The sequence below is a fragment of the Condylura cristata genome, unplaced genomic scaffold, assembly GCF_000260355.1.
Source record: "Condylura cristata isolate star-nosed mole 26May11 unplaced genomic scaffold, ConCri1.0 scaffold00023, whole genome shotgun sequence".
In the NCBI taxonomy this organism is placed as follows: Eukaryota; Metazoa; Chordata; class Mammalia; order Eulipotyphla; family Talpidae; genus Condylura; species Condylura cristata.
Window position 1 is genome coordinate 8511129 of NW_004567124.1, and position 16541 is coordinate 8527669.

At 37.6% G+C, this 16541-nt stretch overlaps 1 protein-coding gene across 3 annotated transcripts in view; it reads right to left on the reverse strand.

Moving 5' to 3' along the window:
• APH1B (APH1B gamma secretase subunit) overlaps positions 1-16474 on the reverse strand; it is a 29957-nt gene extending 13483 nt beyond the window's left edge. Inside the window, exons 1-4 of one of the 3 annotated variants that reach the window (XM_004687700.2) lie at positions 16300-16474; positions 14467-14637; positions 6278-6348; positions 5350-5472 (exon numbers count right to left, since the gene is read on the reverse strand). In XM_004687700.2, coding sequence (XP_004687757.1) covers positions 5350-5472; positions 6278-6348; positions 14467-14637; positions 16300-16412 — 478 coding nt within the window. In that variant the 5' untranslated portion in view covers positions 16413-16474. Of the gene's footprint in view, positions 1-5349; positions 5491-6277; positions 6349-14466; positions 14638-16299 lie in introns of all 3 variants that reach the window. The other 2 variants (XM_004687701.2, XM_012728638.1) reach the window with 2 other exon arrangements.
• Positions 16475-16541: the final 67 nt, after the last annotated feature.

Genomic DNA, 16541 nt, shown 5'->3' on the forward strand with positions numbered 1-16541 from the left:
CCGCTGCTCCCCTCAGCAGTGTACTTCGTCGATCTGCCTGTTCTGTTCCCCACTCTGTCTCTGGTGAATCCTCTCACCCTCCGCATCTCTAGCCTGTACCCCAGTTCTGTATGAATAAATTTTTTTTAAAAAAAGTGAGAAGTCTGTGATCTAATTTATTAAATATAAATGTACATATGCTACTAACCAACATTCTAAAAATTTAAAAACTATTTCATATTACCTAGCCATAAAAAAGGCATAATGCTGTCCCTTAATATCAACTAGATCATAAAGGAAAAGTCTTGAAAATGTGTATGTTTATAGGCACTTTAAAAATCATAATTTCTGATTTATGAAAACATTCCTAAAGTATGTTCATCAGCTGAAGAGCCTGCCAAGTTTACAACTTTATGTTTAAAGTCCCCCTCTAATTAGTTCATCTGTGTGGAGTGGCAGCATTGGGAAGCCCCTTGGAAGTAGTCTGACAGTCCCTTACACAATGAAATAATAGATCCCATGGGGTCCACTTTAAATGTATCAGGTTTTTCATTAAAGTAGTAACTGAACAAATTCCTGTTCTAGTGGAACTTAAATCTGCCTTAACTGATTGTCATCTGGGGAGATCTGACTCTCAGACAGCATTTAGCTATGTCTGTGGACACTGTTGACTGCCACAACTGGCAGGTGGGGAACTAGTGCTGTTGAACATCCTGCAATACCCGCCCCCACACACAACCCCCTTCCCCTAAAGAATTACCTGACTCTGAAAGTCAATAGTGCAGAGGATGGGAACACTGCTCAATGTCTGCTTTTTGACAAAGCACTAGTCAATTTCTTTTTCCATATATGGCACATTAAAAAAGTAATAGTTGTTGGCCCTCCCTGGTGGTACAGTGGGTTAAAGCACAGCACTAAGAAGCTAAAGCCACTTCCACATGAGTTCAATTCCCGTCTGCCCCGGAGGTGACCACATGGCGTGGCAGACCTCTCCTGACCCAGCCGCTGCTCCCCTCAGCAGTGTACTTCGTTGATCTGCCTGTTGTGCTCCCCACTCTGTGTGTGGTAAATCCTCTCACTGTCCCTGCACCTCTTGCCTGTACCCCCAGTTCTGTATACATAAATAAATCTTTAAAAGAAATTTTTTTTAAAAAGTTATAGTTGTATTAATAGCTACTCTCATACAAATTCTATATAAAAGCCCATACCAGTGGAGTAGGGGCTGCCATTTGGAAGCATGGGGTATAACTTCCTAATGGATAACCCACCTTAGAGCAGGCAGTGGGTATGAGCACTAAAAATTCTATTACTTTGTATTTGAAGTTAACTAGGAACTTTCCATGTTTGTCTATGATCTGTTCAAAGTCAGGAACAGCAAAAATCATCTGGCTGCCACAAACTCATATAAGGGTGGATATATAATTCTACTGAAGAAAAATGAAAAATTGGGACAAAAATGGAATCTTCCACATTCCTCCTTAGTTTTTCTTCCAGTTCAATATTTCTGTCCCTTCAATCATATCCCAGAAGATGCAACTTTTAGATTTTTCACCACATTGACAATGTTTCCAGACCAATTCAGTATTCCTGTTAAATCACAATGCTCAAGAACTGAACATGATATATTACATGGTCCCTAAGTGAAAGGTTGGTGGCACATTCTTCCTTGACATCCTACTTCCTTTGTCTACCTAGCTTTATTTTTCATCCTTTATAGTCTCTACTCAAAGCACTCACTCATAAGCTGTGCGTGGCTCCATAAGGTGCTAAAGATGTATCAGTGAACAAGACAAATGTTGTACTTTTATGGCTTAGAATTCAGTTGGAGAGAAAGAAAAGACATAACTAGCTACATAGCTGATCAACTAACTGCAACTGGAAAACTGCAACTGGCAACATCTGAGGGTGAGTTAGAACTATGAGTATGTGTGCTTATGGGTTTTCCTCATTACTGCACATAACACATTTTATTGTAATTAGTTGTTTATCTTTATTCATCACTGAGTGGAAGGTATAGAGATTGACTAGACTGTATTTTTATAGTTTTGTAGAACTTCTGTTGAATAAAAATATGAATAATTGTTTGTGGAATGCATGTTTACATGATCAAGTGGATTTGACCAAAATAATCGTGTGGCAAGATAAGACTTGAGCATGAGTCTAATGTTCATACTTTTACCTCTCCACAGAATTATCAATAAATGAAAATTCTAATAAAAGTTAATGTTAGCCTATTACACAACAAATTAAACCATTAACTTATACATATACATTATTTATGAACTGCGCCTGCTCCATGAAATTATGTACAAATATGTGTCATACAATGCCTATCTTTACACTAACATGGGTACACTAATGACCTTATATTCCTTGTTTAATATTTTGTAATGGGATATGTTAAATTATAAATAAAAACTTATTTAGTGGAAAAATAAAAAAGAGCTTAGGCATAAATAAATGGTAACAACAGATAATGTTTATATAGCAAATCCAAATACATATGAACTTGGGTTATTATCTTTAAATTCAGTAAAAAGTAATTCCTTAAATGTATAATTCCTAATTTTACACTTCACAGAATGATGCTGTAACAAAAAACAACAACAACAAAAAACAACTCTTGTACATGGGTACATAATAACAGTATGGTCAGGCAATCATCCCAAATTAAAGAATTAAAAATATTTTAGGCCCTCCCTGATGACGCAGGTGGTTGAGGGCTGCACTATGAAGCCCAGCAGTGGCTGCTTCAGTGCAAGTTTGATCCCCGCTCCAGGGGTGACCTACATGGCACAACAGACCTCTCCTGTCTCACCTGCTGCTCCCCTCAGCAGTGTATTTCAGTGGATATGCCTGTTCTGCTCCCTACTCTGTTTCTAGTGAATCTTCTCACTGCCCCATACCTATGGCCTGTACCCCATTTTTGTATGCATATGTAAACGTTTTTTAAAAATAATAAAATAAAAATATTTTATTTGAACTTTTTCTTGAATTTATAGAAAGTACAAATATAATACCTACATTGCTAGTGCATATTTTACTTTCCTGCAAAAGAATTAGTCTAGTCTTATGGAATAACCTAGGTAAATAAAGGGTTTTAGCGCCATCTAGTGAATGAAGGTGGCAGAAAAATAATTCCACAAGAAGAGTGCTACTTGAGAACCAGAAGAAAATTGCTAATACAGTGTAACAATCCAATTTAAGAGAATAAAATTGTAGCAATAATGTCTCCTTGTATTATATTTTATTAATAGATGTAGAACTCGAAAAAATTATGGCTATTACTATTACATTTGTTTTAAAATTTTAATTCTAATAATCATTTTTAAATTACCAGATATTATAATTATAGAATGTCTGAAATTAAAATAATCTACTATGCTGGAGGTACCACTAGATAATACAATCCCATTAAAACACTGTCCTGTTGGGCCCTCCCTGGTGGCACAACGGGTTGGGACGCAGCACTGAGAGCTGTAACCGCTTCAGTATGAGTTCAAACCCTGACCCTGGAGGTGACCCATATGTTGCAGCAGACCTCTCCTGACACCCCCCTCCCACCCGCTGCTCCCCTCAGCAGTGTACTTCGTCAATCTGCCTATCCTGCTCCCCCCACTGTCTTTGGTGAAGCCTTTCACCACCCCTGCACCTCTGGCTTGTACCCCAGTTCTGTATACATAAATAAATCCATCTTTAAAAAAAAAAAAAAAACACTGTCCTGTCTTCCAACTTGTTGCCAGATGTAAAGGGTATTGGCTTTTTCCTATAGGCCTTGGAAAGCTATCACACACTTTGAACTGGGAAGATTATTTTGGTAGCTGTATGCAGGACAGATTCTCATCAAAAGTGCCTTGGACATATAAGCAGTTAGGGGTGGATATTAATCTACACAGGAGAAGTCAAGGCTTGGATTGAAATGGTAAGTGTTAAGTGGGTTTGGGGGTCATTATAACATGCATTGGGTATCTCTAGACTATTGTAGCAATTCTCTAACATTTGGTCATTACCCCCACTTATTAGATGGTTAAGTTCTTTGAAGAAGAATTGCTTTGGCATAAATGTTAAATAATAATTAAAAAAACAATGATTTAATTAAAAAACATTAAAACATTTAGAGGTCACTTACTTCAAACAGATAACTTGTGGAGAAAAAAATAGTGGATTTTTTCCAATTATTTAAAAAAAATTAAATTAAAAAAATACTTTTGTGGAATTTGAGCGAAGTCTGATGTTAACTATGTATATTACCCACCAACTCTCAAATGTTATGAGCATTTTATTATAATTACAACCTTTATCTGGTGGGTGAAAAGCAGTTTGAAATAAGTTGGTCCTTTTATATTGCATCTTTGAAAAACAAGATCAACTCATCTATTGCCACTTCTTTTCAAAAAATATACTACAATTTATTTTAAAATGTTGACAATCAGGAAAACTACTAATTTTTTCAGATATATACATGAAAGTAGAGCTTGCAAGTTTTGCCCTCAAGACAAAATATGTATGCATGTTAAAAACCTACCTTTTGAAAATGGTTAACTTAGGAAATTAGTAACACAAAATCAGAACAATGATTAGCTCTGGGGGAGATAAGGAACAAGAGACTTTAAGTTGCTGTTAGCATTTTGGTTCTTAAGGTACAGGAGAAATGATACATATATGCTTAAATATACGTTTAGGTGTATGACATTACTTCACATTCAACAAGAACCATTCTTCCCACTCAATGTCAAGATTAAATTATACTGCCTTCCAAAAGGGAGTCAAACTGACAAATTAAAAGGTTTATACTGAACATAAACTATAAAAATGAGAAAGAATAGATAGCCTATAAAAATTCGCTTGTGGGTCCTCCCTGGTGGCACAGTGGGTTAAAGCACAGCACTAAGAAGTTAAAGCCATTTCAGCATGAGTTTGATCCCTGCCCTGGAGGTGACCACATGGCGCGGCAGACTTCTCCTGACCCACCCGCTGCTCCCCTCAGCAGTGTACTTCATCAGTTGGCCTGTTCTGCTCCCACTCTGTCTCTGGTGAATCCTCTCACTGCCCCTGCACCTCTGGCCTGTACTCTGGTTATGTATGCATAAATAAATCTTTTTAAAAATTCACTTGTAATATTTCAACTACACAGTAACACTGTTAGTATAGCAAAATAAAACTTAAATGTATGCTATTCCAATCTAAAATTCTAAAATACTCTAACCAAAAATTTTACCTTCTTAGACTGTTTATTTTGTAGTGTCTAATAATATTTAGATGCTAAAAGACATAAAATATATTTCTATTTACTTTAATTCCTAAGTTAGAAGACTCCAGTAAGGGCCATTATATCACAAATCTGAATCTTCAAAGTTACCAGGTACCCACCTGAATTCAGGAAGAACTGGGGAGAGTCTCCATGAATGCCTACTGTGCCTGGTCCCAAGGAGTTAGACAGGGTATTTACAAAGGAAAATACTCCACTCATGATTCCAAAACCCAAGCCAGAAACTAAGGAGGAAGAAAACACTATTAAAATTTTTTCATGCTATGATTTCTCTTCAAAGCAAAGTGCCAAGTATTAATACTAGTTTTTTGTTAAAGGTGAAAGAGTACACATGCAGTTGGAGAAGCAATATAAAAGGCTCCAAAAAGGCAAGTGGTTAGCTATGAGAGAATAAAGAGAGAGGGGGTAGAGAGAGGAAGGAAAGGAAATTAACTGGAATGTAGCAGAGAAATGAAAAAGGTAAGAAGAAATATCTAGACAGGCACAGAATCAGTAGGTAAGACAAAGATGGATATGATGCTAAAGTGTGGCTTTACTTTATGATAATGGAGTCAGTAAAATTAAATTTGATAGCTTGGAATTGTATTTGATGGGTGAGAGAATACTGTAAAGAGTGACCCCAGGGCTAAACTAGGGTAACTAAATTTAGAGACCTAGACCCATTCTTTAAAATTCTAAAAGAAAAACACACAGAGGTATTCTCTATATTAATATGAAGAGTATAAGCAAGTCACGGTAACCACCTACAGAAGGTAACAGACTATCACATAAAATTGTTAACTTGAGTGTATACATGTTAAAAGCCCAACTTTTAAATCTTGTTAATATTTAGTGGGCACACAGATAAGAGTTACCTGCAATAATTTCCCTTTACATAAGCCCTGGAAAGTTGGAAAAAGAATGTACACCAATATGCCAAGGTGGTAATAAAATACTATTTGAAACCTACAAAAAAAAATAAAAAATAAAAATGGCTTTCATGCCAAATCTGATATTTTTTCTTAATGACACTGGGCAGTTCTCACTTACCATAAGCGAGTAATCGCATAGAGGGTGCTGGTTCATCTGGATTTATACTCTTCAAACCCTCACTGGCTTTTCTAAAATAAAAAACACAATTTTTGTAAGTAATATATCAGGAAAATATACAAGATAACTTCAAAATCCAAATACTTACTGAGACTTTGTTCAGCTTCAACTCTACATCTAAACCCATTTAAACAAAATACAACAAAATTTCAATTAACTAAAGCCACCTAACTTTAGCCTTTTACTGACTCCCAGATAGAAGAGAAAAATAAATAAATATATAAGTAAACAAGTCATTAGGACTGAGTTTAATAAGAAAAAAAGCAATCCTTTCATTGTTTACTGAGTTCAATAAATACTTAGTTCAATATCTTAGGGAATCTAATACTGAATTTTAAGCCACTTCCCAATGTACTGTATCTTCATCCCTTCTTTGTTGCTACTTTGTTCTATCTTACTTTACCATCACCTCTACCTCCCACTGTGCAGAACTTAAATCATATTTATTGTTCAAAGTCCATTCGGGCAGCAATTTCTCAAAGAAACCACCTTTAACAATGGTTGGTAAACACCAAACCTTGTTTTTAAATGCTACAATATTAATAGTCTGAACTGTCATATGGGTACTTAAACATATGTTCTCTTGATTCTAAAATATCAGGAAATATTTTAAATTATTTTTATGTCCTCAGTCAGATTTTAGGGGAGTATAAAATGAGACCTTCAGAAAAGGAAGTGAATATGTGACTCAAACAACAGAATGCTGCTCGGGAAGAAATGATCTTTGGAGTCATCATATCCAAATATCTGTACAGGCAGACCATGAGTCCTGCTCACCCCTCAAACCGCCACCCCACAGAGATATTAGGAATGCTAAGTGTGGTTGGTCAGTTCCACCGCTGTCACTATTTCTAACCTTGGTTGAATAGAAACTGTAACAATGATACTGACTCTAAGGATATTTATATATTCACTACAAAGTACAATTATTAAAGCAAAAACAGAACCAAAGATTTCAGAACAACTTTTCAACAGTTCTGAAACAAAAATAAATTAGGTTAACTCTAAAAGGAGGAAAATAAATTAACCAGAATATATTTATATTTTGGTCATTATGTTAACTGAAATTTCCAGGTATTCATTATAGTTTGCCTATGTGTTACATAAAACATCACTGATTACATCAAATTAAGACAATCAGAATTCAATCATAGTAGTAGTAAAAATAATGTTTAAAGTCCTTTGTTTTGGCCCTCCCTGGTGGCACAGCGGGTTAAAGCACAGCACTGAGAAGCTAAAGCCACTTTCACATGAGTTCAATTCCCGCCTGCCCCAGAGGTGACCACATGGCTAGCAGACCTCTCCTGACCTGCCCGCTGCTCCCCTCAGCAGTGTACTTCGTCGATCTGCCTATTCTGCTCCCCACTGTCTCTGGTGAAGCCTCTCGCTGCCCCTGAACCTCTGGCCTGTACCCCAGTTCTGTATGCACAAATAAATAAATCTTAAAAAAAAAAAAGTCCTTTGTTCTTCTAGATGCCAAAGAATTTGCCATTTCAGTGTTCCTCATTTGGAAGCATCATAAGGATAGGAATTAACAACTTAAGCAGGCCCTCCCTGGTGGTGCAACAGGTTAAAGCACAGCACTATCAAGCGGGCCACAACCACTTCAACACAAGATCAATCCCCAGCCAGGAGTCTGACCCACATGGCATGGCAGACCTCTGCTGACCTGCCTGCTGTTCCCCTCAGCAGTGTACTTCGTGGATCTGCCTGTTGTGCTCCTCACTCTGTCTCTGGAGAATCCTCTTACCACCCATGCACCTCTGGCCTGTACCCCAATTCTATATGCATAAATAAATAAATATTCAAAAAAAATTAAGTGACTGTTGGCTTCTTTCTTTGGTGCAGTAGCTAATTAAAATATCAGGTTTTCCTAAATAAACTTATTTATCACAGGAATGTTGTTAAAGGCTTAAGTATAGCTTAGACACAGATACATGCACATTTATATGCAAATATAAATAGCAATTATCAACAAATGCATAAAAAGTATAGTACAATAGAAACAACACATTTTGAAGGATTTGTTTTATACAAACTTCTCAGTAATGAATAAGACATTTGCTATTTGGTAAAGCAAAGTATTACAATCACAAATAAATTAAATACATACACATGAATTCAAAAGTTTAATAAACTTCCTCATTTTTGATGTTGCAAGTTTGTGGGGGAAAGGTCTGTGGCACTAATAGTTCTCAATACTAACTTAAGGGAAGTGAAAAAGTACAAAACATTGTCAGTTTCCGTGTTCCTGATGGATAGAACAAACAACTGATGGCCTAAGTGCAGTGTTTTTAGTTGACCATTACACTGATGTGGAAACTTCTTTGTTGGCAAGAACAAAAAACTAAAAGCCCATTTTTAAAAACTATAAACTCAAAATACTACCAATAATTCACACCATGCCATTTTTCCCATCTGTTGATTCTTTTTGTATATATTATATAAGGGAAAGTATCAAGAAATATGCATATAAATCAGAAATGCCACTTCAGAAATTTAAAAGATAAACTTATAAAACTGCAGCAATGGCAGCCCTCCCTGGTGGCTCAGTGGGTCAAAACACAAAACTAAGAAGCTTAAGCCACTTCTGCATGAGTTGATGCCCACCTGCCCCGGAGGTGACCACATGGTGTGGCAGACCTCTCCTGACACACCCACTGCTCCCCTCAGCAATGTACTTTGTTGATCTGCCTGTTCTGCTCCCCACTCTGTCTCTGGTGAATCCTCTCACTGCCTCTGCAACTCTGGCCTATACCCCAGTTCTGTATGCATAATTTTTTTTAAAGATTTATTTATTTATGGATACAGAACTGGGGCACAGGCCAGAGGTGCAGGGATGGTGAGTGGATTCACCACACACACAGCAGGGAGCAGAACAGGCAGATAGATGAAGTATACTGCTGAGGGGAGCAGCGGGCGGGTCAGGAGAGGTCTGCCACACCATGTGGTCACCTCCGGGGCAGGTGGGCATCAACTCATGCAGAAGTGGGTTTTAGCTTCTTAGTGCAGTGCTTTAACCCACTGCGCCACCAGGGAGGGCCCAAATAAATCGTTTTTTTTTTTTTTTAAATGGGATTGCTAGGCTATAGACAATCTGTTTAAAAAAATTGCAGCAATGGCTATCATACTGTTCTTCTATAAACAGAAGATTTTCTGAAATTATCAAATATTTATGGTATCAGAATTATAAGACCTTAAAACTGAATTAAATAATAATTGTTTCAACACAAACAAAAAACATTCCTAATTTACACACAGAATATATGTACAAAATACAGTATCATAACTTGGATTTTTTTTAAATGGGTGTAGAAAGGACTGTCACTTGTGGCCACATATCAATTCCTGACCTTGCAACTCTTTCCTAGGCTGAAAGTTATAATTTATTCATTCAGTTAGTCAAGATGAAGTACTTACTATTCCTAAGGTTTGATCCAGGAGATAAGTTTATATTACACTGCAATGATAACCACTTTGGATCAATTCTATATACCTTTAATAACTGGTTGGTGCAAACTCCACATTTTAATCTTGGCACCAAATTCAGTAGCAAAAACTTGATACTGGTAGTACTTTCAACTTACAAGTTAGATTCTACTTTGACAATGGAGACTGTTGAAATATCAATCAAACTAAAGTTCCTGTATTTGGGTACAGTATAACTTAAGAGTAATTGGGAAGTATCTATGTGTTTAGTCATGAATAAAGTATAATAATTCTCAAATTTGTTTTAATACATAACTATGTAACATCCAACATTCCAAAAACTTGCTACAAAAAATTGTACATAATCCAAAGGCTTGTTAAAGATGCATTTGCCTCTCTGAACTTACTGGCAATGGGAATCTGCAGAATGACAGCCATAATACCTGCCTTATATGGACCTACCCCCTCCATGCCCTCATTAAAAATGGAGGCCTGTGTGCAGCTTATAGTTCTATGAAACCACAGGTTAGAGCCATTAAAGATTTCATTTCAAGAGGAAACTAGAAAGTAAGAAGACAATGAAGACAAATAGTAAGATATTCATTTAGCCACTTTGGTTAAGTCAGACTTTAGAAATTGAAGTCCTAAGGAGTTGCTGTGAAGTCCTGTATTTGAAATTATGACTGTTTCAAAATTAGAACCATTATATGTGGAGAAGTTGACCAAAAGGGAGCCAATGATGCCGGAAAACCTAGTGCAACTGGAGGCTCGTTGCACTACTACAGCCTCCAGTCAGGGGTGAGGAGGGTCACTGCTCTCTGTAGGGACCCTCTCTTAGGCCACAGCAGAATAATGTGCTGGGTCCTGGCACAGGTGAATACCAGGACTGGCAAAAAGGGGCATGACTACTGACATGAAAAAACAGGGACCAGAAGGGTTTGGAAGCCACTACTATGTCTCTTGGTGGAAAAATGAGAAGCTTTTAGTCTTGAAAGAAACAGGGTAACAAATGTTGACAGAGATCCCATTTGCCTATGCAACCCATGAATGGGGCAGAGGTCAGAAAGGAGATTTTGACTAACTTAATACTCTAGAGTAAAAGTTAAATTTCAGAATGGCAGTTAACTGCTGCACACCAAAATATTCAAGGACAGTTAAATGTTAAGGATATGGTATTCCTGTGAAAATTTAAATGCTATCTTTGAAATCTGTTTGTGGCTCCTTAATATTTCCAAGAGATAACAGAAATCTCTTTTTAAAATCATTTCTAATATTTTACTTCTCTGCAATGGCTTCCTAATTTTCAATTTGTAATTTAAATGCTTCACTATTAAATTTTTGTATGCTATTAAAAGCAACAAGTATAAAAACACAGAAGGCCTGGCATGTTGGCAAGAAGAAATGATCAGAAACCTATTATAAGAGATATTATTTAGGTTCTGTCTTGGTTACAGCTGTGAAATTTATGCAATACTTAATTATCTCATTTCCAGAATCAAAGAGATTATATTTATCACTCTACTAACCAAGTCTTAAGTACATAGCCAAAGTCAACCTCATAACTCCCTGAAAGAAAATAGTGTTCCAAGTTCTAGCTGTGTTTCAAATCAGTTGTTTCATGTGAGGTCTTCATGGACCATCTAGGCAACCTACTTTCTGGCCTAAAAAGGGAACTTGTGTCCAGTTTTTTAAAAGAAAATGTATTTTTCTATTATAGATATGAACTGTCATAATATGAACCCCTATTCTCCCCCAAACTGTCAGAATTATTTATTTTAGGTGATGGCAAAGAGAAACATCTATAAATTTTAAGCTTCAATGGTTTTTGCTGTTGTTCCAATTTATTTAGTTTTCTAATTTATTTTTCTCCATGTACTTATCTTCTAATATGTATTATTTTTGTTCACTTATTCTTGTCTGTCCCTTTCCAAAATAATAAAGTTCCCATAAGTACAGTTTTGGGTTTTTTTTTTAGTTTTATTTTAATTTAGAAACTATATGCCACTTGGCAAGCTTTCACTATTCTGGTTTTAAGAATTAATTTCAGAAGTGAGAAAAAAAAGAATTAATTTCAATCATATGTCAGGAAGTATTCTCTAACATTCTAGAAAGTGACATGATTCAAATACTTGAGTATTTGTAGCATAAAAATTTAATCATTAAATTTATCATTTAAACTAAAAAAGGACCAGTGATTTGAAGCAAAACTTGGAGGATTTTTTTCTAAATAACTAAAAGATTTTAAACAAAAGTTTTTCCTCTAAATGTGATGAGAAGAAATTTTGTTGAAAGCTAAAGCTAGTAAATTATGATTATGTTTGAGAGACGAAATGAAAATAGCCAGAACAGTCCTAAATAAAACTTTTATTTTTTTCCTAATGTTGAATTGAAAAGACAGTAATATCACAATTCAATCTAAAGAAGACTGAGAGGAAAATATTAGGCAAAGAGAAAACTTCACTTCCCAGTGATTTATGTGGATGTTATTGTTCATATAACCCAGGGTCAGGTATTAAAGATAATAACAGATTTTGTTAGGATAGTATAGTTCACAATAGGCTAAAGGATAAAGTCATGGAAAACTAGGTCTGTGACAGGAAATGAGGAAAACAGACCATTGCAGTTTTAAGATGGAGCATAAGGGCAGTCTAGATTCTAGTAGAAATTATTTGGAGATACATTTCAGTTCACCTTAAAAGAAACTATGAAGTAGGTTAGAATTACAAAGATAGGAAGCATTTCCTTATGAACCAGAAATTAAACTTTTTACTGGAAGAACTGTGTGAACATCTCTGGGGTACTTTGGGAAATGGATGAATACAACTTATGCTGTGTACAGTCTGATAAAATAAATATTGAGCTTGAAAATGTTCTAAAGTTTGTTGGAAATTACTTATAGAAACCATTACATGACAAAAATGATTATTTTGCATTAAGGGAGAAATGGTTGATAATTCGGAAATCTAAAGTATGAATTGTAGCTGTGATCTTCAAATAAAGAGCAACTAGAGAAATAACTGCATGTAAATATGCTGAGTTCACCTGTCAGAGAGTTGGGAAAAGCATAGGCAATCCAACAAATGTAAGTTCTCATTGCTATCTTGAATGAGGACTTACATTAAAAAAGTGTTCAGGACAAATGTTGGCAAGATGTTTGTACTTTCTCTCTACTAGCTGCCCCTGTGGTTTTTGGCTTTTGTGAAAAACACTTGTCTCTAAGAAGACCCTCTAAGAACTTACTATGTGAGGAACTACATCTCAGCAGCAATTATGAACCTAGTGACCTGAACCATTTTGGCTTTCTCATTATATGAGGGAATTAGAGACCCAACAAAATAGTTTCCTTAAAACTGCATTAAATTTTCATTGTGAATTGTTATTGTTTGAATTCGACTTTAAAGAACATATGAGAATAAGTGCTGTTGATTCTTTAAATTGATGGTTGGCAGCTTTATTTTGATGCTATATGTTTTAATGGTTATATTCTCACTCATTTGCATACTGTTATTAAAAATTTGTTATTTAAAAAAAAATTTTTAAAGGTCAAAAATAAGAATTGTGTGAACTTCCTAATTTCCTTTCTCAATTTATTTATCCATGTATTAGCCTTGCACATGTGGCTTTATAATGCTGAATCAGAATACATCCCTGGAAAAAGCTAGGACAGTTAGAAGAAATGAATTTTCAATAAGAAACTATGAAAGATTAAAGTCAATTAAAACTTTTGGGAAAATAATTATAAAAACCAGATTGAATATGTGAATTTTGCCTATGAAACACAGAAATAGCCAAAATTTGAAAAGTTTACCATTATAACCTCCATAAAAATTCCTACTAAGTGAGAAAAACTTTTGAATAATTTCATTGGGGGCCTCCCTGGTGGCACAATGGGTTAAAACACAGCACTATGAAGCTAGCTGAAGCCACCACGGCAGCACTAGCTTGATCCCTGGTCAGGGAGCTGACCCACCTGCTGCTCCTCTCAGCAGTGTATTTCAGTAAATCTGCCTGCTCTGCTCCCCACTGTCTCTAGTGAATCCTCTCCCTGCAGCATCTCTGGCTTATATGCATAAGTCAATCTTTTTTTAGAAATAATTTCATTGGTTTTTATACATATAAAGCATTCAAATGGGGGCTGGCTCTCTTTTATGTCAGGAGTTTATTATTAGTCTGATCCCTTCAGTATAAAGTTATCATTCAGCCTTCCGCCAAGAGATTTTTTCAACCTCAAATGATTCTTGCTTGAATCCAGTATTTCATTAGGTGCCACAAAATAGGAGATTAAACAGAACCCTTTTTAAAATTAGCTATAATAATTATTATTAGCTATAGATTACTAACAATAATTATTTTTATAAAAGAAAACTTTTCCAATTAGCAAGCTGGCTTCATGAAATAGTTTTGCAGGACAAATGCTAAGATTCCTCTCAATTTAGATTGATATCCTTTCCCCATGCCTAGGATAGTGCCTAGCATTGAGTAAATCCTCAAATGATTTTGAATGAGTGAATGAAAGAAGAAATAGTCACAAAGCTAAAATACTATTTTCAGGATGGTAATACACCAACCCCCTGGCTTTGAACTATGTAAAAAGGTATGATTCCTCCCATGTCACACTATGTTAATGCTTTAAATTACTAAGCCACAATTCAAACACAATGGGGGGGGGGAGGCAAGGCAAACACTTACATTTAACTTACTTTAAAAGTCTATAATAGGCAAACCGGAACAATTCTTGGATAAAGACTGAAACTAATACTCCAAAGATCAGCAGGTATTTCGGTGTTGGTTCATCTTTGTTGCCAGTAATGGCTCCTGCCAGGAACCAAATAAAGGAGGAAAACAGCAGAGACACCAACCAAAAGAAAGCTCTGAAAATTAGGGGAAAAAACAAAAGTATGAATGAAGGCACCTATAGGTTTAAAAGCAAAATAAATAAGTAAAAGCCCTGCTTGAGAAAGAACAACTTCCTGACTCTTTAGTAAGGAAAAAAGTCCTCATAAAGTGATGTTCTAGATCAACTGTTCTGGATCAAATGATCCCTTTTCCCCTGATGAGATGAATAAGTAGTGCAGGAAGAATATGAAATTTTTCTTACAAATCACTGCCTTTCAGTGAGTGTGCAATTATTTGTAAGTACATCTGCAGACTTGTTATGCCAAGGACAGTCTAGCTGGAAACTATTTGCTACTTTTCCTAATTGGCCCTTTGTGCATTGATGTACAAGTATATCCTTTCCAGAAAGATGTCTCCATCTTTATTAACAGTGATGGGTAGAAAATTCAGTAGCTAAGAACCTTTTTTTGTTTTGGCTTGGTTTGGTTTGGTAGGATGGGAATGGTATGGATTTAATTTATTTTTTAGTTCTACAATGTTCCTATTTAAAAGCTGCAGGTAAAAGGGTGTTGCAGATTTTGTACTTTAGTCTCACTTATTGTCTGAGACAGCTGGGGAAGAGGTGAAGGCACCCAGGTAGATGTGGGGAGGTATGGCCTTGGCTCCCCACTTAGCGGGAATGGGATGGGAGTGGGAAGAGCTTCAGTCGAACTCTTTCCCTTTCCCATCCACCTAGAGCGCTTTCTTCGTACAAGGCCCTAAAAATATCCTCCTTCTATCACAGGAAGGAGGGTAAGTGCAGCTGCGGAGAAGGGGATTTGAAGACGCTTTAAAAAGCTTTTGCCCAAATCTATTGCTGTTAAAACATGTGATCCTGCAATTCACTTGCAATACAGTGGTGAGTGGTGAAGATGCACAGAAAAGGTGGGGAAAACTGGCCTCGTCTGGTTGTTTCTCCTTGGTGACAGTAAGGTCAGGGAGGAGGAGGACACAGGGAGCCAGTCCCACAAAAAGGGGTCAGACAGGTGAAAACTGGGATGATGGCCACCTTGGCCACGAGTGTTCGGTATTTACCAGGCTCTTTCAAGGGTATTTTGGTATATTTGGTGTTTTCACAGGTTTCCACCCTTCACTGCATATCAGAATCACCTGGGGCGCTTTTAAACAGACAATCAGCCCCAATCCCACCCCAGACAGCCGAATCAGTGGATCCCGGGTTGAGCATCTGTGGGTTCTAAAGTACCTGGCCCGCAGGTGCTCGTAAAGGTTCTTAACGCCTTTGGGATCACAGCTGCCAGTGAGAGTGAGGCAAACAGGGGCACGTTCCAGAAAAATCAGAGATGCGTATTTGAACTTAGCCACATATTTCCCCACACACCTCCAAGGCCTCAAGATTCTGTAAAGCCCACCCACAAACCTAGGCAGAAAGAAGCCAAAACGTCAGCGGTTTCTGAGACCCCCAGCAGGAGCGCCTTCCCCCGCGGCCGCCCTCTGAGGTGGCGCGGCTCTAGCTTTCCCGCCGACCCTAGGAGGACGACGGGTCCCAAGGAAGCGGGACCTCGGCTCGGGCCCCCTCAGCCCTCCTCCCCTCGGAAACCCAACCAGGTCGAGCCGCTGGGTGCGGACGCCGGGGGTCGCCGGCGCCCTCGGTGGGGGAGGGAGCCCCGAGTCCGGGTTTCCCGGTGCAACCGCCTCACCCGATGATGAGGAAGATGATGCGCAACGGTTCTGTGGCAATGGTGAAGACGTAGAGGGCGAGCGCAGGCCCGAAAGCAATGAAGGCGCAGCCGAAGAACACAGTCGCCGTCATGGCGACCAGAGAAGCCGGCCGGGGGCCAAGCAGGGAAGGGTGGTGCGCCCAGCGCCCGCAGAGGTGAGCGCGGAGTGGGGCGGGGCGGGGCGGGGCGGAGATGGAGGCCGGGCGGGGCTGGGGGCGGGG